Source organism: Amblyomma americanum, chromosome 1 (assembly GCF_052857255.1).
Source record: "Amblyomma americanum isolate KBUSLIRL-KWMA chromosome 1, ASM5285725v1, whole genome shotgun sequence".
NCBI lineage: Eukaryota > Metazoa > Arthropoda > Arachnida > Ixodida > Ixodidae > Amblyomma > Amblyomma americanum.
The window spans coordinates 118,994,713-119,016,428 of record NC_135497.1 but is presented as its reverse complement, the minus strand read 5'-3'; the positions used below and the strand labels follow the sequence as shown (position 1 = coordinate 119,016,428).

The following is a 21,716-nucleotide window of genomic DNA, read 5'->3' as shown; positions in this document are numbered from 1 at the left end:
CATAGCCACAGCAAGTGGGATCCGAGCCCACAGACCTTCGAATTTTGTTTTAAATAATTACAACTATTAATTTCTAATTGATCAACACCACAAATATAAAATGAAACATCGCCCCTATCCTTGCTTTGGTTTCGGAGACTTGGTTTCGTTCATACGTATGTCATAACTAGCTCCTCTTCTATCTCCATACTTTTCTCTCATACGCAAATAAAACTTCAGAAATATCAAAATTATTCAACCTGATCTTAATGAAGTTGCGAAACTTCGGTTTATCGGCAACACCGAATGTTCCTTGCTGCCCGTGTGTAGCTCCCTCAACGTAGAGCTGTCCACAATCCCGGATATTGGGGATATCTTGATATATACCGTTAAAAACACCAATTTTCTCTCAACGTCGCCTTTCAAATCACGGGTCGACGTTCGCGTCTTCATTATACGCTTCGTATAACGGAAAAGAAATATCAACATACTGAGCGTTCTCCTCGCGTGACTCTGACGCGCAGCAGCCACTAATATAATAATCAACGCTCGAGGAAGGAAACGACGCCGATGGCACGGAAGAGGCATTTGTTGTGAAAGCGTAGGTCATATATTACAAAAGAAAACGACGTTTACACCGAGGTAGGAATATAATATATATTATATATATAATATAATATATATATATATATATATTATATATATATATATAATATAATATATATATATTATATATATATATATATATATATATATATATTATATATTCAGAGGACCGGGGTGGGGGGGGTGCTTCCGAGGCGGTCGTCGTCGGTACACTGCCATCATTCTCGCAGCCTTTGCTATCTCCGTATCGGTGCCGTAGGAGTCCCGAGGTGAGTAAGAAACCGCGGGAAATCCGCCCACAATTTCCCAAATTGAGCTGCGAGCAATAAAGTGCCGCCTCGCTCCGTACACATGTGCCGCTCGGAAATATTACTGCAGCACCGCGGCGGCTGCCTTCACGCGCCCCGCAGATGCGTGGCGCAGTGTGTAACGCCGTTTGGGCGCAGGTTTCTTGCCGCGAACAGAAGCCTCGATCGGTCCGAACCCAGGGCAGATACGGCGCAGCAGTATTTTGCCGAGCCCGTTAAGCGCCGAGAGGCGGGACCGCGCGTGGGGGAGCGCGCGCCGCTTATGTACGCGCTCGCGGGCGCGAAGCAAATAAAGCCAGACTCAAGCAACGCGCTTTCCAAAACTGAAGGAATCAGATGAACCGTGCTAAAAGGATGATGAAGACCCAAAACTTTTTTTTTCGCCTTCTTCTTTTGTCAGACGCGAAATGAGAGGCTGCAGACCTTGTGAAGAACAGCGTATCTCTCCCTCACACTCTCTGCCCTGCTGCGAAATGCGCAGCCAAAGGTGATCAGTGCAGGCTCTCTCTGCTTCTCCCTTCTTTTCTCTCTCTCTCTTCTTCACCCGCTCATCCGCTCATGTGTCTGGTTTTTCTTTTTAGGCGTTACTTTTGTTTCGCAATCTCTCCGCCGAGCTTCATTGGGTGCAATTGACGCGTGACTCCAGACGGCCGTGAAAAATTGCCACTCCCCCCCCTCCCCCCCCCCCCACGCTTACTGCCTCCCTAAGTTCAAGCGTTCGGACAGATTATGAAGAAAACATGAAACGTGTTTCCTGTTCGTTTCACATTGTGTTCAAGCTACCTGCTACTGGGTGTACCTTGTTCAGCCTGGGTCGCTCGCGGCTGCATTATCGATCCTTTTTGAGCTCACACTCTTAACGAAAAAACAAACAAACAGGAATATTCTGTGATGACTGCTAACATTATATTAACTCAGTCTTTTTGTAGAACTATTTAACCTGTTGTTCAAGGGGCGGAAAAAAAATTATACGCACAGACGGTTTTCTTTTTTTTATTGTTAGCGAGAGATATCGTTTCAAATGTTGCGAAATGACCTAAAGGCTCACAAAACTTTCAACATTGTGTCGACAACCAAGCGGGAAAAAAAGTGTATGCTGGCTTAGAGAGTGTGGTGCACAAAAATGTCAATTTTCGGGAAAGACATTAAGAAATGTACTGAAGACAGTGTTGAGTTGAAAGCTATGTATCCCTTCAAGAAATAATTCCGAGGAAGATAATCGCGTCCGTAGCTGGAAATCGTAGAGGATGTTCTATTTGTTTCGTCAAATCTTGTATCCTCACGTACAGCACTACACACACTCTATCTACGAATGTCGGTCTTGGTCGGCACAATGAAGAATCAAGATAAACTAGTGGTTCAGAACATCTCGACGATCATAGAGTTTCTCACTGTGCATTAGAGGGAAGCTGGCAGCTCTTCACTTAATCCACCACGGACGCCCGAGGCATGCCAGGACAACATCACACCAGATTGACATCTAGTGGCTTGTTGACTGTGCTACGGGTTGGATTTTTTTGGTTGTTCAGTTTCGTTTTCACCACTCTAGTTTTTACCGATGTTTCGTGCGCTTTGTGGTTGCGTAGAGCAGCTACGCACGCAGTTCAATTGAAATCCGAAGCCTACGAAGGTGCTTGACTAGAAGTGGGCCGAGCACAGTGTCTGATGCCTGCTAGGCCTAAATTCTGTTCGCCCCCTCACTGGGAGCCATTTAGGTAGCAAGCTGGGTTCTGCTCAGCGGGAACCTGTGCTACCTGCGCATTGAAATGAGAATTAAGGGATTAAGGTTTTTTTTTTTTTAGAACTGAGAACTCAGCAGTCACGGGCTTGACGTCCCGTCTGTTCTCCATCAGGTAGTTACACGCAGTGACCGAACGCTCCGCGAGTTCTGCCTTGAACGATTAATAACTGGACGCCCCACTCCAGTTGTAGCCAACACAGTGCTGTGCGCGTGTGTGATTTAATTCCTCTAAAATGAACTAATAACGCGCACAACCTGGACACATTTCTTATTGCGTAAATAGTTTGTATATACTACTTCTCCCCCTATCCTCTCTTCCTGTCCCCTCACCTCTTTCATTTCGTTTCTCCATTCTGCCTGCTATCCTTTATTTCCGCTGCCCCAGCTCAGGTGCTTCAGTTTCGATGGCAGATGCCGGGGCTAGCAAAAATCTTTTCCTTCCTTTTTACTTTTATTTTAATAAACAACCACTACCACCACCACCAACTCAGCAGTCTGTTGCCGTGACCACTCTGAACATTTCTCGTAGAAGTCTCGGAAACACTTGCCTTTTAAAAGCGCAACTCAAGTTTACCGTACTCGACGAGCATTGCGTTTGTGTTCATTTCCTAAACTGGCGGTGGCCGCGCATTGCATATGCAGGAGCTGCTTCCACCTCATGGATTAATTCAAGCAAATACCCGCATGTTGCACTTGTAAGCGGCCGTCATTTGTGGTAGGAGAGGTTTGCGCTTCCTAATTCATGTTTTTCGTGGTAAAATCTGTAAGCGCAGCGCCAGGACATGCCGAGAGCAGGGACTTAGTGTGCGCAAACTAGTTTCTCATAGAAAAGCGGGGTCCTGGCCAGTTTCTCACTGCGCGAACATCCTATGCACGGACATATGGCGCGTCCCGCAAAAGCAGACTGCACCAATGAAATGTTTGTTCTTCATAATGCGAAAAAAGAAGCTTCTGAAGTGTAGTATTTTGAGCGGTAACAATTTTTTTGAAAGAATATTCAAGCAAAAAAACATTTTCCACGGTTAGCTATATTTGGCGGCATGAAGAGAAAACCTTCTCTAGCCATGAGCAAATTCGTTGGTCGTTTACGCCCACGAGCTTTTCTGCTCATTTATTGCAACGTACAGTAAGCATATTTTATTACAGGACATATTGGTTGTAAAACAACGTTTCCTTGCAATGTATGTTTTGCGAAAATTCGTGTTTATGCAGTCGTAGTTATGTTTTAGGGCCAAGCCAAGTACGCCCATGCGGTCTTCCCGGCATTCCCATTGTAGATGAAGCGCCCTTTAAGAAATTCGCATAGACGGTGGGGCCAGCTTTCCCTCTAGGTAATAGAAACTCTATGTCGACGGTAGACGAGCTAGTTGTTCCGGCCACCTTGGTCGTCAGAAGCCGAGAGAATTTTTTATCAGAAGTTGTGAGCACTTGAGTGATGTGAGTAATCGGCTAGACTGTTACTCACGGGGAAGTTTATTAGAATAGTTATAACCCTAACAGATGCAGCTAGAGAGAGCGCGAAAAAGAGAGGAAAAGAGAAAATCATTGGTCAGTTATGGAGCTCAACGTCCCGAAGTGACAATGCTTACTCCTTCCTCTCGTGAACGCGTCTTTTCTGCTCACTTTTTCGTAGTCAGGCAACAACTGGCCCATCAAGCTACGCTTCTTCAATTGGCTACGAGGAAAGCAGTAGTGGAAGGCTCCGGATTAACTGAGACCACCTGAGGTTCTTTAATGTGCGCTGACGTCACACAGAGCACGGGCGTTTCTGCATTTTGCCTCCATAGAAATACGGCCGCCGCAGCCAGGATCGAACCCGCCAACTTATCAGCAGCCGATCTCCAAAGCCGCAGAGAAGGTGGCAAGGCAAGGCAAAAAAAAAAAAAGATCAGACAAAGCAGCCGCCAGATCTGCGATTCTAGATGAATATATGCTTGCTCAGGCGTCATTCAGAATGCACACACTTTTTCCTGTTCAAAAGTCGCGAGCCGGTACGCATTCATGTCCAGCCTGCAACTTATGAATCCGATGACGCCGAGTCGGTCCTTTTTGCATAAAAAAGCTCTTATCTGCCTGCGGACACCCTGACGACCTAGTCAGGCCCACCGGGCACCTATGAGGCCTTCTTCCGGTGGGAGAACGTGAACGATGGATCGCGGGCAACGACAGGTTCGTGAAACTTTCTTCTGTCGCAATCATGTTCAATAAATGGACTTGAGGTGTGTATGAGCGCGATCAGCGGCAACTCGGAAGCGCGTGGCTCCTGGTGTTTTCAACGCACTCTAACGAACCGAGAGGAACCAGCGACTCAGGCTATGAGGGACGCCGTAGTGGAGGGCTCCGGAAATATCGACACCTGGGGTTCTTTAACGTGCACTGGCATGACACAGCGCTGATAGATGTGTTTGGATAGTATATGCAGCAACGCGTGCTCTTGGCTCCTAATCATTTCAATTTAGCCTGCCCGTGAAATGCAGCTAGCCGGAGTAGTGCACAAATAGATGTTTGCTGCATTATTAAAGGGAATAAGCGTGCACCACACTGTATCAAAAACTAATAAGTTATCTCGCACATGACGTTGAATTCTTCAACTTGGAATAGATGTGCAAAATGACGAAGTTATTGTTACTGACGAAAAGTTATTTTCTAATTTACATTAACGACCTGTCTACTCATATATCGTTTGTGCACCTTTAGCAAACGCGTGGATATTATTAAGTTTTATAATTATCCTGACGACCACCTCGATTTCACGGCAATTCTTACTTGCACTTGTGCTGGTATATCCAATTGCAAATACCGCTCCTAACTCTACCGACACGCAAAGTAATCTATTTCAGTCACAAGTCATAATTTTTTTTACTTTCTTTCATTGTATGAATGACATTGCAGTGCCTAAAGGCATTCATTACATGTCAATCATGCTTGTATCGTCGTCATCTGTTTTATGCAGCCCTTGTTGCCGCTTCCAGCTAGTAAACAAACTGGAGTCACTGATTTCGCATGTATTTGACTCATCCAGACTTCAAAGATATCCCTGCTTGTTATGTGCCCACACGGGCGCTGGCAGAATCCGAACCAGCGGACAGCCGTAAACAGGGAGTTGGCAAGCGTAATCTGAAGGCTTATAGAACCAATAGCGTTCTCCCTCGAAGAGGCGGCAGGGGGATGTCCTCAGTTTCATCAGAAAGAAGCTTCATTTGTTAAAAAGGGTCGCAAACCGAAGAAGGCGACCTCTCGGCATTACACTCTCCATTATTAAGAGAGAATTCCGTAAGTAGAGTTCCGCAAACAATCCCCCGCCCAGCGACTCAAAGTACACACGCGCGTACACTAGAAAGAAGCCGCGCACACGCAAACAAAAGCTCGCGGCTACGTACATAGAGAAGGCAGGCCCAACGCGGGGAGGGGGGGGGGGGGGGGGTGCGCCTCAAGGAACATTTTCTTTCTCCTCCTCTTCCTTCCGCATCGTCTTCTTCATGCCAGTCAGTTCTATAAACTCGACGGAGGCTGCTTACCTCGCTCTTCATTTTCATGTTCTTGATCGATGGCTGGGTACTCATCGTGAATGCTGCGTGGAGCCACAATTTCCGTGCAGGCACTAAAACTGCAGCTCCATCTCCATATTCTCCCCTCGAACTTTTTGTCCTCGCTCAAATCCAGCGACGTCAAGCGTGCGCTCATCCAAACTCACTGGGAGAAGCTCCGGTGTGCGTCGGGGAAAGCAATTTACTGCCGCGTTTATTCATTCCTCTTCCTTTTCTTTCTTTTTGTTTCTTCTTTCTATTTCCTCGCTTTTCCCTCCTCGCTCTTAATAACGCCCGTCTCTCCGTCCGTTCTCCGCCTTTATCATTTGTAGTTCCGCCGCGCTTCGCTCTTCTTCTTCCTCGAGCTCGCTCTCAAAGACAATGCCGGCTCCCATTTTACGAAAGAATATACTTTACGAGCAAAAACAAGAGCGGAGATAGTAATTCCTCCTTTTCTTCGGCCGTAGAAAGCATTCCACTTAAGGTCGGAACGCACGAAGCTGCGTTGCAAACAAATAGGAAGTACAGCGCTTTTGAGAATTCTTTTCTCGTCTGTCGGCGGAAAATGCATACAAAAAATTCGGTGCGTTCAGAGGGATCTAATGCTAACCCATCGTGACGAGACTGACGTTACTTGCGGCGAAGCTGCAAGACGTCAAAAATCTAGGATCACCTCTGTAATGCTCGTGATAATGCCTGAAAGCGCTCGCAGGAAGGCAGCCTCGAAGGACATGAACAGAGTTTCGACAGTTACCGCCTACGAGTACCAACTATTTCCGAGTTTAGATGTGCGTGGCTTTCACGCTGCCGATTACTGCGTTCACCTTGGCGCGTGACCCTTTGTTTCCCTCGACTACCACCGGCAGTATATATGTATTTCCCGATAAGTAGCCTACGCTGTGACAGGCGCCACATTGTGCTTTCGACAGGCTGTCCGATTCCTTGCGCGTTGTTTTTTGTCGTTGTTGTCGTTGCTGTCGGCGATTCGTCGGGCGAAGTAGCCGGAGCCGATTCAGAGCGGCTTGATGGATGCTTGCTTTCTGGAGGCAGACAAATCGGGTTGATGGCTTAAGATCGTGCCAGTGGTGGCCCGCGGAGGCCGCGTGTCGACAGCAGCATGCGCCCACGAGTCCATCGATCGCGAGACCCCGGCAAGCGATCCTGATCGAAATGGAAGCAGACAAGGGGTTCTTTGGGGCGACTCCATCCGACGGCGTGACGGGCCGCGCGCGTGGGACGGCTCTTGAGAGTCACGCGGCTTACGTGCGGATTATCCGCGCGCTGAGAGGCATTTGTCATGTCGGATTAGTACGGCCGGGCGGCTGCGACGAGGGAGCAGGTGCCTCGTTGTTTTGGCTCGCTCGCTCGGACAGCCGACAGGTTCTCCTAGGCTACGGGCGTGCACTCTACCGCGCATTTCCTTCCCCCCCCTCCTCCTCCCAGCCCACGCACCGACCGAGGGAGGGCCTGTCCGCTTCCGCGTGCATCTCGGGAGCTTCGCCGTTGGCCCCGCTGATTGCAATCGGACCACGCGGCGCAGAAAGACACAGCGAAACCAGCCGATAATGGAATCGCCTCGGTGGGCGACGGACAGAGCAACAGCTACTTCGTGCGTGTGCTGACGTGCTTCTGCGCAGCGCAGCAACTCGCTGCCGGACAGGCTGTACGCAGGAGGGTGGCTCCTTCGGCCTGAGATTAACGACAGTAAATAAGCGGAGCTAAACGAAAACCGAAGCGCAGTCTGACTGAGATCAGAGTGTTCCCAACATTGTACTTTACTGCGTACCTGTGCACGTCTAAATTAACCTAGAATGCGTGTTTATTTTTCGATCGAAGGCTCCTTTGACGAGTATTACGCAGGTGGTGCGTTTTTGTTTCTTCTTTGCAGGCGCAATTTTCGAAATAGCAGTTCTTGGGGATATATCCACTGGAACTCATAGGATGAGCCCAGTCCGCCGCGCGGAAAGAGCAGCTGTTCGCAGCACAGCTCATTTTCTCTTTGTAGTGCCGAAAAAGCCAATTAAGTTACCAGGCAGAATGAATCCGTCACGTAGCCTACTTGCTCCAAGGCACAGGAGGGCAAAAGAAAAGGCATCGGCAACTATGCACCAAAAACATCCCACGCGAGCTCCCTGCAGAGAGCGACCGTGTTTGCGCACTCTGCAAACAAGTGGGCGAGTGTCGGGTTGAGATTGTGCTGCCGTCGAGAGTGGCTAATTTGGAAACCATGGGGTCGCCTGGCGCGTGCCACAGAGCAGATAGGCGACACAAAGAAAACCCGCCGGCTTCACTCCGCACTTGCGCCCGCGACTTCAGCCCGCCTGCAGGCTCCGCGACCGGCCGCCCCGGAATGCGGAACCAGTCGAGCAGACAGCTCACTCATTCCCTCGGTCGTTGCAGCACTCGAGAGCGGGTGTACCTTTGCCGGGAACGACTCAATCTTGGGGGCCTTTCGGTGCACGGAATAGGAGCGCACCTGTTTGAACAGTAACTAACGAGTTTTCCGCCTCTGTTGCGGCAGTCCTGCTGCTTCTATAGCTGTCTCTGAAGCGTCAAACAACGCAAGTTGCTTACATTTAAGCGACGCCCTCAACTACGTCTCTTCTCGCTCTTTTTGTATTTGATCCGAGACATCGAAGATGCGCGCGGCTGTTCCAGTGAACGCTACTACGAGGTTTCGTTTCAGAAATCGCCACTGTAGTTTGGAGCGCTGGTTTAATTTGGACCACTGTTCGGGATTCGCGGTGCAGCGCTTCTAGTTTTCTCGCAGGCGTACGCTGAGGTCGACAAGCAGACTGCATTGGCTGCGGCGCAAATTTTTATATCAAGTAGGAAAGCAGAAAAGGTAACGGCACTGAGCAACCGAGAACTATTATCTTCGTTACGCGCTGCTTGAAAATGTGCAGGTTGGTCACCACATTTTCGCCAAGGGAGCGCGTCTTGTGTGCGCGAAGGAGACAGGAAGTGGCCGGACGGAAAAGTGCCCCGTTTACTGACTATCTTCTCAATCGTTTGAAAGTCTTCCTTATTTTCGAGGTCAATAAGTCGCCTTGAAGGAAGTCACACAGGAAAGGCTACCGGTGGCTCTTTCTCTCAGGTACGCTAAAAACCCTCGGAAATATTTTTTGACCTCTCATATTTAAAAAGAAAAGTAGTGAGTAGCTTGCTAGCACGAAACTTCCTGAACGAAACTGATTTTCAGCCCTTTTCGTCTACTTTTTATGTACGGGAAGTGTATTGTTTACTGTGTTGGGCAAATGACCATGCGCACTCGATGTACCATCGCATAATTTCCGCCAGATTTCCGTTTCAGTGCAAACTTGAACATACCTCGCCGCCGCATAATCGCAGCATTGCCGTATAAGAACACATCGGGTCTATTAGTTGTTATGCGCTTTGGCAATCTTGCATAAGGCATTCATTGAGACCATAGAGTTACTACTTACTATTAACTAGAGGGAAAGCTGGCGCCCCGCCTATGGGAGTTTGCATGGAGCTTCCTCGAGACCACCTGTACCACCATGGGAGCGCTAGGCATCATGGGGTGGAGAGCTACCGACTGCAGAACTACAACTTTTGGCCAAAAAATAATGAAAAAACAAGCGTTGTTCGATAATCAAGAATGTACTAACATTCAATATCCTGTCTATAAATTGCAACAAACGAGCAGAAAAGCATGTAAATGCAAAGTTTGCCGAAATTAAGCGATGGCTTGCTCTCCTATTGGCCAAGTATTGCAGACGACAAAAACCAATATTTCGTGCTTAACAGGCGCACTTTTAAAAAGAAATATGTTTTTGAAGAGAATGTTGTGGCTTCAACAATTTAAAAGGTTTTTCCACAGCATTTTGAAAAACAAAAACCTTTTATTGGCATCGTGTGCTGTTGCGTTCTCGCTACTATGGTTTTTGCGCACTACTTTTACGACGAAGTCGTCTGCGCGCGGTGCGTGCCGTGGATACGGAATGGAACATCTCTGTAACGCCACTCTGTGTTCCCGAAGAAAACCTACTGTCCTGCACCTAGTAGCTCATCGTCCCATGATGCTTTGCGCGCCCATGGAGGTACAGCTGCAGTGCCGCTAGCTTTCCCTCTAGTTAACATTAAGAAACTCTATGCATTGAGACATAAAGCGGCCCTTCCATTGAGGCCAAATATTTCCTTGCATCCGTTATTAGTGGCCGCAAATACCCACCGCATACTAAGGGTGGAACGAAAGGCGCCGGGACTAGCCCGCTGCCCCGACCGACAACGAGGGCCAAAGCGAGCGGACCGTTGTATGGCTCTCTGGAGGGCAGTACAACTGACGCGGCACGCTCTGGCCGCAGAGCTAAACGGCAGCACCACGGCTATCTTCCTGCAAAGGGAAAAAAACGACATAACTGAAAGTAGGGTAGCGATGTTTTCGCAGTGGGGTTGTCTTATCAAGGGCACTGATTGCCGAAACCGGCGTGTTTGTTATAAACGCGCTGTATCTCTTTGTCGCACTGTGGCTACTTGAAGTTTTGACAAAATGTAGAGAGATGTTCGTCCAATTGTTCCGTTTCTTTTTCTTTTCTGTACGATTACTGATCTTTCTACCACACGCAATACTGCAAACGAGGTCAACATCAGGGCTATGTGTACGAAGGTTGGTCAGCTTGTGGCTCTACGTATAAGCGTGGTGGCCATAGCCGACCACTATTAATCCCCCACCCATACTATGAAAAAAAAATTCATTGAATTGGTTGTCAGACCCACAGCCACAAGCCCGTCAGGAGCACGCCTAATTATCCCACATTTATTGTTTAGAATTTAGCCGCACCCTCGTCCTCTTGAAGCACTCAAATGTCGCGACACTGACTCAGCCTTTCTTCTTTTTTTCGTTCGCAGGCGCAGATTGGCAGGGCGTGATTTACACGCTTTAGCGAGCAAACGACCAGCCGCGTTTCAGACGTCGGGTCCTTTCGACAGTTTACAACAGCAGGCGCAGTGCACTACCGTCGCTTCGCGTCACTGCGAGGCGACTTCGACGGGCATTTCCGCGGCGCGCCTGCCAGGACGCCGGTATCTGGGGCGCCGCCTTACACGGGACAGCGCTACGGGATAACGACGCGTACACGCGGTCCGCAACGGCGAGGAACATTCGACACCGGGGCTCGTCGTACTGCCGAAAGAGCACCTCAGACGAGCAGGCGAAAGTGCGCCTCGCGCTCTCTGCGAGAGCGAAACGAGCGCGCGCCGCACACGACGCTCGCGTAACCGCTCGCGTATCAGGCCCGACGGCCTCCGCACTGCTAATTCACTCAGAGAGCGCACGGCGCGCTGCTAGCAGTCACTGTAAATTGCCCATTAGCACTTAGGCGGGCAAAGAGTGAATCAAGAGCCGCCCGAGGAAAGAGGGGGGGGGGGGGGGGGGGGGGACTCCGTCAAGGCGCACGATTAATGGCCCTTCCCGCCGTCTCTGGCGCGTGCCGGCGGCGGTGGCCTCTCGCTTATGCGGCCGCATAAAGGGGCCCCCGGGAGAACGCGATCCGCGTCTCACCGGATCCGGAGCGCCGCCTCCGCGGCCTCCTGTTCTTCGCCAAGACGCGCCGCTGCCCCGGGTCCCAAAGCGGGCCTGTTTGCGCGCTCCGCTTGCGCCACTGACGGACGAGCTCCGGGATCCCGCGGTGACCGCTGCCGACCCCAGATAGGCGCCTTCTTGCCTTTGCCTTTGAGAAAGGGCGCGAAAAATTTCCAGCTCGCCATCGTGATTCAGACGCCGCGAGAGGCAACGCTCTCGCACGAGCACTCGCGTCTATGTGCAGGTTAGCGAAATTATTTCGCCAAGGACGTTGCTCTTTTTACTTGACGTGGAATCAGTGAGTGTTAGTGCCGTGTTTCTGCAAATGGAGTGAGAGGTGCGCTGGTAATAAAGGTATAGTTAATGCGAAATCCCATTCACCTGGTTTGAGATTTTCAATTTTTATCCATTCCGAAACCTCAGAGGGCATGCACGTCGCCAGATTGAAGTTTGTTGGATACCGTACAGTCGGACAAGGCAACGGCCGGGCAACTTGTGAAGTAGGTGATGACTCTCAACGCTCAACATAATCTGCGCAAATACACCGGCCTCCTAGAGGAAACTGCTATTCCCTTCATGATTCTTGTGCTGTTCTGGTTTCTGAATGCAAAACATCGCTCGGAGTAAACCGTACTGAGCGAAGCAGAACGGTGTGCATGATTGTGCTTAAGGTCAGACTATAATCTACCCAGCGGGACAAAAGCGCACTATGCTGTCATGATAATATATTCAGAAAAAGTGGCAAAATTAAAAAAAAAGCGAATTGTGTTTTGCGATAAAACGATGTATATTAAGTCCTATTACTATGTGGCCCAACAATTCTGCTCAGAGTGAACGCCGGCTTAGTGCTCAAGTGAGAGCAACTTTCTCATTTTAGCCGCTCCTCAGGCGACAAGTGACGACTCGCCAGAAGAGCCTGTGACACTGCTACTTCGTCTCGTCCCTGACTGCTGCAAAATGGCGTGCTTGTGACCGTGGGCGCATTGCTCGCCGCACGGACAGTGAACTGCGGCAAACCACAGATTTCTAAAACTGTGTCGTCAAAAGCTGCGTAGCAAGCGAGCGTACGGGATCTGCTTACTTGCTTAGTCGTATTTGGCCTCCCGCGCTGCCCAGGGGGCGCCACTGAAACGGTGCTAAAAATAGCTCTCTGCTGGTTAGTACAAAGCTCTCCGGTGTACTACCCACGCGAATGCATGCAACGCTGAATGATTTTTCATGGTTGACACACTGCAAGGCTAGCTATGATGCAATTCTAACTATAGTATACAAAGTGCAAAAAGATCAGTGCCGAAGTTTCAGCGCCCAGCCAGGCGCAAGTGAGGTGAATGTCATACGCAGTGCCGATCCACGAAAGCTTTACGCAGGACTAGGTTTAGGCTCGCGAACACACGGAAATGTTTTCAATTAACGCATACCCAGAAATTCCGGACCAGCGCATTTTTTCAACGGGAACTTGTTTCGAAGGGATTTTTTTTTTTACATATTGTAAGATCGCGCCATAAAAACAAATATATCCGCAGATACTTCCTCGACACGATTGTAGTTTTCTGCTATTTGTTATAAAAGACGCACCTCATTGGTTTTCTGTGGCAGTCTTTACTGCTCGTTGCGAGCGCAGGACAGGCTTTAAAACAAGATGTTTGCTACGCATCAGAAAGTGAGAACATTCTCATCAATATGTGCATAACAGTGTCTTACAACTGAATTCCAATTAAGAGTGGTGTCGGAGAAAGCTGTACTTGAAAATTACAACAGGTAGAGACAGCAAAAATGACCAATGTTATACCGGTGGCAGCCACGGGCGGTAGTGCTCTATAGCGCACGACTCTTCATGGCGAGCGTGCTGTGGTCTTCGTTCGCTGCATGCCGCTGAAATTTTATGTCACGCCTGCTCGAATTTGCTAACTGCACGCCACTAAACCATCGAGGACGCGTGCGCTGTCGGGAAAAATACCGGGTGATTTTGTTTTTAACGTTTACAAATATTTATTTCAGAATCTACAAGATTGGTTTATTGTTATGCGAGACGCCGTAGTGAAGGGCTCCGGAAATTTCGACCCCCTGGGGTTCTTTAACGTGCACTGACATCGCACAGTACACGAGCCGCTAGAATTTCGCCTCCATCGTAATTCGACCGCCGCGGCCGGGACCGAACCGGCGTCTTTTGGGCCAGCAGCCGAGAGCCATAACCACTCGGCCACCGCGGCGGACAGAACCTACAAGATACGTCGTTGCGGTCTGTGCAGGTGGGTTGTACAGCGAGGCGGACATTATGTACAGTCATGGTCAACAGTCTTAAGGCCAAAGGCATTTCGCTTCAGCCGCCTAACAGAGCCAATACGTCACTATTAAAGACCGAAGGACCTTGAAATGCTAGCAGAAAGTTTCTTCTTGCGGTAGAGATTAAGCTTGCTGCTTGACTTGTGTTTTGAATGATCCGCTACACGTAGCATTCTTGAGACATTCATTTCGCTACAGCTGAACGCTGTGGCCTTAAGACTGTTGACCAAGACTGATACAGCTCAATGATTAGAACATTAATAAACTAAAATTACCAAATTAACTTTTTAATTTTTTATTTCATGAGGCAAGATTATATTGCTAAATTTAAGGTCGCCAACCGAAGGTGAGGCAAGTTTTTAAAATTTCTTAATCGGAAATGTGGTTCGAAATATCGAACGTCGAAAATAAGCATTTGAACGGTCGTTGAGTTGTCTTTCCGGCATTGCATATTTGTAAAATGACGTTGCTCGCATTTGTTATGCACTTAATGCAGACGCCGTTTGTGTATTTGATGATGTAGAAGAAGAAAATAATTTCGGCGAAAATACCACGCATAGCGACGCCGTTTTATAAATTTGCAACGCGGAAAAGCCAACTCATGAGCTTTTGAATGCTTATATTTGACGTTCGGTATTTCGAACCGCATTGTGGGTTACGAAAACCGAAAAACTGGGCTCACCTTTGATGTTGACGGCGTTAGATTTCGCAATATAATCTTGCTCCATAAAATCAGAACTAGAGTTCATTAGGTAATTTTAGTTAATTGAAGATCTAATAATTGAGCTCTATCACGTAGATAATGTCCGCCAAGCTTGCTGTAAAAATCCATCTGCACAGACCGCACCAACGTATCTCTCACAGTTAAAATAAAAAATCCCTAAATGTTAAAAATATTCACCCTGTAAAGTTCACGTGTGCTTTTAGCAAGTGAAAAGTTGTGAATAAAATAAGTGTGAGAATGTAGCAACGTTCGAATCGCACCACAGCATGAGCTCTGACGCTCATCGCCAGAATTTTGGTTCGAGTGAATATGCATCTCGACCTGTTGATGAGTTTTTTTGCCTTTAATATTGCGCACTTTCAACTGCGGAGCCTGCGCCGTTGGCGTAGTTGGAGGAATTTGCATCAAATTCGCCGTTTTGAGGTTTCTTAGCACGTAGAGAAAGCTCAAGCATACAGCCACTAGCCACTTCTGCATTTTGTTTTCCTCGAAATCATACCGTCGCGTTGGGGTATCGAATCGTGTATTTGGCGGATTATGTCTACTGCTGTTTCGGCTCGGTCAGTTATTGCTGGCAGCGAGGTATCGAAAGCGTTAAGCGAGCTGGTTCGGCTGCATATACTCCTCCTATATGTTGCTCGCCGCGACTGCTCAGCAGAGTGCCCTCCTGGCCAATTTATCTTACGGCTGCAGTTGAGCACGCCTTGGAAGCTGGCTCTTCACTGCTTAATAGAGTACGGCGGAGCAGCAAGCGTTCAGCGAGCCATGTTTGCCTCAGCCATCGAGGTGTCCGTACACAGCACACCCGACGCTCCCTTTCACCCGTCTTTGAAAGAAAACGGCAGAACCGAACATTAGAATCGAGACCTTGCTTGCTATAGTCTACGATGCAGCAGTAGCGACAGCGGCGATGTTTAGAGACCGAGGGCTGCGCAGCCAGACCGACGACGTTGCAGAGTCTTTTGGCTTTCAACATTGCGCCGGAAGGCACACGGCGCAGAGATGTTCCATGCTGCAGCCGAAAATTCCCTCGACGAGACATATAATTCCCTATTTCAGGACCTTTTTCCCTGCAGCAGCTCGAAAACTCCGCAAATTGAGAAAGAGAGACAATTTCGGTTCCTGAAATTCCCTGAATTTCAGTAAAATTTCCTTTTTGCCAAACTTCGCTCCTCAAATTTTCTGAAAAGGGCAAAATTATCCGCATGAAACACGACTGAAACGGAGCGTCCGTTTTCGAGAAGTTAGGATGCAGGCGTCTCACAGCAAGATCTGTGATACGTTACGGGTCTTTCCGCCCTTACGAAGGGACATAAAAAGCTCACGTCGGCGCAGAAAGGCGGCGATAAGATGGTGGGATAGGCGCTGCAGCGCAGGCAGAGCGTCCTTTATACTGCCTACCAAACTTTTTTGCCGCCATGAGGTACAGTTACTATACCTTCAAAACTTTAGCGCAGGAAGCGTATTCGATTGCAAAACACATTCTAAAACAATAGCTGCATCACGCACATTTTGCAAAATCATGATTGGGTGCGCAACGGCACACCAGTCTCCTTATCCCATCAGGAGACGGCGTTGCAAATTCACTGAGCTTAGCGATCCTACACAGTCCTACCTGCTCCATAGTGAGCCAGTGAATAAACTTTTATAGCAAGGGGGGGCGGTCGCGTGGAGGACCCGTGGCATGACTTGGCCGCTGTCGTCTTCAGCATGCTGCACAGATACCATTAATTCTACTAAGAGCTCTTTGACCATACCATTCGCGAAACTTCCCGGAGGGCCTACGCATTTCTCTCTGATCGGCCCGAAACCTAGAGGCTAGCTGAATGCCACGAATAATGCTGCTCAACACATGGGCACGGTCAGAAAAAAAAAAAATTGCAGTTACACACGCGAAATGCTAAGTGAAACTGCTGCGGAAATACATTTCTACCGATTGCCCACAGAAGTAACTGCATTCTATCGACTCCTTCTTCATCATTCTATTCTTCCAAGCTCCCGCCTGGGAGACACGGCTTATCTATCCTCTTGCTTATGCGGCCATGCATGCAGTTTAGCTTTTACGATACGGGTTGTCTTTATTCCTACCCAGGTGAGCTTACCTGAATTGCTGTCCAGATGAGTTCTGCACTGCAGACGGAAAAGTTGAAAATGTGGCGTGAATCGGCAGAGATCCTCCGCCATCCTTTGAGCAGTGATGAAACTTGGCAGCTCACCATTCAGCGTACGCTGAAGCACCATGCTTCCAACGCTCGACAACTTCAGTGTGGCACGCTATTTGCCCTCTTACACCTATTAAAGCGAGGTAACCCCGATGATGTGTTACCTGACTCACTTTACTTCCAACCAGGGCCAGTCTTTTCAGCAAGATAATGGCTTTAAGGAAAAATCTGAATGCTCTTTAATAACGCACTCCAAAATCACGAGGCGTTAAACTGGCACTTATATAGGCGGAGCGCCACCGGCAGCTGACTACTCAACTTGCAGGCAAAGCCTTAGTCTGCTAATCTCTGGTAACTGGCCTTCGGTCAAAACTGGTTTTTGACCAGAATTTCGCACTCAGAAAAGTTAAGTAACTCTGGTTTTGCTCGCTGCGGCGGCGGTACGTTGCCGCTTCTCTCATCCAATAGAGGCTTCTCAGGCGTCACTCACCTGGCACCGTACAGGGCGGTGCGAGTGCGATCACACGTGCCTCTAAAATGAGTCAGCACTTATCAAAGGTAATTAGAAACACCTACTTAATTGTTTGCCCTGTGCCGCGTCTAGTGAATAACTACACCTGAGCCAGCTTCGTGTTACATTGTCTTGCGCCCGAGCAGCGCGCGTCTCATTGAATGAGTGCCGCCCTTTGGAGGCGGCCAAAGAGCACTTACGCTTGCTTCGAGCAGCGGAGGCTGGTACGAGGTGGGCCGGTACGAGAGCCGCTTTCGCACGTCACTGTGTATGTCGCCCAGGTACAGCTCGGCGGCGGGTGCGTCGGACTGGCGCCGGTTGGGCAGGGGACCCTGGTGCACGATCCGGATCTGCACGAGGCGCACAGAGGAAAGAGTCGGTGCGAGAAGTTCGGTACACTGCAGTCCGCTGAGTCCCTCTGGTGTGCAGAATTGTTGCCGTTCTGATTGTGACGTGGTTTTTCTTCATGCCAGTTTCATCGCTGCTATTGAGGAGCGACGTGACGTATCATCTCGATGTTTGTGTTTTTGTTTTGTTTTCTCTGCGGGCGCTTATGCGCTGATTTGTATAGATGTAGACACAGCGCGCGGCAATAAGCTAGCTGATGTCAGCGCTTTGTTTTGTCTTCATATCCGTCTCTGCTCAGTTTTTGCGCGCTGAGGTGAAGTGAAGCTGATAGCGGTGTCCTCGCTTTTCGTGTTACACACACACCACGTGACTGCGCTAGAATGCCAAATGATGCTATAGCATGCTTTCTGGTAGACTGCTGATTTAAATGGCTTGTGTGACAACTATTTTCGTTCATGCGTTCATGACATAGGTCGTTTATAGAGCAGGTCTTAACGCTGGGCATCATTTAAATAGGAAATAATTTTTAAAGATCCCGAAGATTGCCTTCACAGCAGCTAACCTTAATAGACGCCCAGCGTACGAAGGCAAAGGGGATTGGGTTGAACCTAAAGCTAGTGTTATAGGGGGCAGGGAGAGACGCACCAACTGCAGCTCGTTGAGAGTGAACTGCAGGCCACCCGTGCAAACGAAGTCTTCAATGAGGGGCTTGTCGGCAGTGCGGCCTTCCACGAAGCTGACGAGGCGATACTTCAAGTACGTTTCCCAGGGTCGCTTCACTTCACCCGGACATGACCTATAACAAGACAAAAAAAATTCACGCGAAACGTAATCGAGCCAGAACTTGGTCACAGACAGAAGGTTTCCCATAGCTCACCTTATAACCTTTAAAATATGAATTAGCAACGCACGAGCTGCAAATTTCCTTGGCGGCCGCTTCACTAAGCAAGGAGTGTGCTTTATTCCTTAATGATCAAATATATTCATCAAGACAAGCGACTTTTTAACGACAGGAGGTCTGTCAATAGCCGCAGTTACATTTGCAAAGTTGTAAAACGATCATAAGTGGTGTAAATTTTGTGACAGGCGGATTTCCCGCCGAACTTTTCCACTTTGAGTAATTATAAAGCACGCCAAAAAAACAAAAAAAAAAAAGAGTGCGCTACATGAGCGTCTCTCCTAGACCTCTCGCTCAACGCCTGTTGCCACGAAGCAAAAAAGTTGGCGCATGCGCGGTCTTGGTTCGCGCGTTGGAGCGCCTCCAATCTGGCACGATTCCGGGGCGTTGCATGTTTTCTTCCCTACAAGGAAGAAAATCACTCCCAGAAAAACATTTTTTCTCTGGAAATAGCTCCATTCCGGGTTTCTTTTCACGAGCTGGGATTTGGATTTCTTTAATAAACCTCTTCATTTATCCCCGAAGGGGATGAAATTTATTTACCATGACTAATGAATTAGTCAAAACATAAAAGCGATCGAACTTGTTTGTGGCTACTGCGAATAACTAGGACTGCCTGACTTTTTCGCAATTTGCGTTACTTTTTCTTGGCGCTAGTTACCTCGGCCATCAGAGTGCAATGCACTCATTAACAACCACTGCGACAACTTGTCTGCCTAAAAAAAGTGCGTGAATTAAAGAACATATCAATTTAGTGCTTTGAGAAAGCCCCTTAGGCCTTTAGAGAGAAAAAGAAAAAAATCGGGGGAAGGGGGGGGGGGGGGCTGGCTCAGGATAACGGTGGTGAGACACTGTGATATCTGCGCGAAACTAGGCGCTGAGAGGGTGCAAACGCGAAAAAGCACTCAGACAGCAAAAAAAAAAATCTGGTAATGTGAACGCATTAGTGCTGTGCATTTCACGCGCCTTTCCGGTGAATGACGAGCAGTTATCATTGCAACAGGCACCGCTCAATTAAGAAAAAACAGAAACGCTAAACCAACGGAAACCACAAGAGTGCAAATCGCATCACATGCAGAAATCCTGATATTGCCCCACAACTCACTCTGCCTGTACGGTGTGGTTTTATAACCGTCTGCGGGCGCTCGCTAATGTTTCCGCAGGCTCAGTAACGCAGAAAGCGTTTCTAGTGTAATTCCACGTGTTCGTTATTTTATCACGCAGTCGTTTCAGCTTGCACTTTCGGGGAAGGCGTGCACTGCACTGCGTTTCGTCAGCCGCTCGTATCGACGGACCTGCTCTGGGAGGGGGAAGAGAGCCTAATCGCCCCCTTAAGTGCGCCGTAATCTGCCTTCCCTGGATGTCAACGAGGCATGCAACTATACGGGTTATCAATGTTACATCCACGGAGGACAAATAAACAAATAAACTTTAAATAAAGAAATCAAAACAGACGTTCATTAACACCGACAAATGAGCCATAACTCTGGCCTTTAGGTCGACAACCGATGCTGACGTTCTATAAGAGCCATGGAAACCGACAAGAAAAGCAGCGCAGTGCCACCAATTTATATTCTCCTCATCCAGACTCATAGTGTAGGCGCGCTGTAGGTCCGATCCCGCATGAGGACTTCAAGAAATCCCTCACACGTGCGCCACAGAGTCCACACATGGATCTCCTAAGGCGAGCGTTTTACAAACACCCTACTCGAATCTCTCGGACAGCACTGCTGTCCGAAGACAGGGGTCGATAGTTCTGGTGCAATGTGTACGCAGTGTCAAAAAAGTTTGGTTTAGTTTGGTTAATGAAGGGGTTTAACGTCGCAAAGCGACTCAGGCTGTGCAGGACGCCGTAGTGAAGGGCTCCGGAAATTTCGACCACCTGCGGTTCTTTAACGTGCACTGACATCGCACAGAACACGGGCCTCTAGCATTTCGCCTCAATCGAAATTTGACCGCCGCGTCCGGGATCGAACCCGCGTTTTTCGGGTCAGCAGCCGAGCACCATAACCACTGAGCCACCGCGGCGGCTTGGTGTCGAAAAAGTGACGGAAGTAGAACGCACCTGTTGACGGCCCTGCTGAGGCGGTCGGCCACCTCGGCTGTGTAGGCGATGACGTTGAGATGCGAGAGAGAAGCTTCGGCCTCGGTCGCACCGGGCACCACCCACGACAGGCTGGACAGTTCGAGCCGCCCCCAGCCGTCTAGCGCATATGCCGGTACCGTGCACGAGCTGTCCAGGTAGAAGAACTGTACCATGTGGAACTTCGAGTCATCGAAGAAGTGGTACTTGCGTAGGATGAACTCAGGCCCCGAGCGCACTTCGCACCTGCACACGAGGAGGTGGAAGAACAGCTTGAACCCTGATCCGTGCTACGGCTGTATTAACCAAGAGCATGAAATGCAACGGGGTATTCCTTTATGCAGTGGGTTGCGCTACTCTTAATGGAGCTCCCTTAGAGGCTCATGTATTATTCTTCGAGGCCACCATCTACGCTTGTAAATACAAGGGCGCTCCTCTGCTATCCGGATGAGCTTAGACTTGTACTGGCGAGGTGTGCTCCCACCAGACCCCTGTATTGCAGTTGCAGCTGGGTAAGAGACATTCGCCCCTTTAGCGACATTCGGCATCCGCACAGGTGCAGCTGTGCCTAGGATAAGAACAGGCGCAGAGCAGGTGTAGGTTGATCTTTGCGCAGCTGCACCAAAGCCCATGTGTGGACGGGCGGAAAAAAATTATTGGACACAGAAGACAGGACAGCGGGAGACACAGGAAGGGACATAGGGGGACGTATGAAGGTTATGCTACCGTATACGCAATGCGTTTAATGCGTTAAAAGCAAAAAAAAAATTTCCCAAGAGTCAGTCCTCAACGCCGACAAGAATTTGAAAGTCGGTATACGCCGGAGCTGTCACTGAGCTATGTCGTCTCCTCAACCTGAGCAGGTTTAGACTACACGAAAACGCGAGGTGACTGGCTTTTTCAGTTAAACCATCTGTCTTCTGTGTATACTACCTCTTCCAGTTCAGGTGCGGTTACACTAACAACTATGGATCGGCTCTGCATTAACCCAATGAAAAACC

At 48.8% G+C, this 21,716-nt stretch overlaps 1 protein-coding gene across 1 annotated transcript in view; it reads right to left on the bottom strand.

Annotated features, from left to right (window-relative positions):
• The window catches only part of LOC144113543 (protein APCDD1-like), a 187,498-nt gene that overhangs the window by 50,039 nt on the left and 115,743 nt on the right, over positions 1-21,716 (bottom strand). The window contains exons 3-5 of the mRNA XM_077646670.1: positions 20,698-20,961; positions 18,380-18,530; positions 17,587-17,736 (exon numbers count right to left, since the gene is read on the bottom strand). Coding sequence (XP_077502796.1) covers positions 17,587-17,736; positions 18,380-18,530; positions 20,698-20,961 — 565 coding nt within the window. The remainder of the gene's footprint in view (positions 1-17,586; positions 17,737-18,379; positions 18,531-20,697; positions 20,962-21,716) is intronic.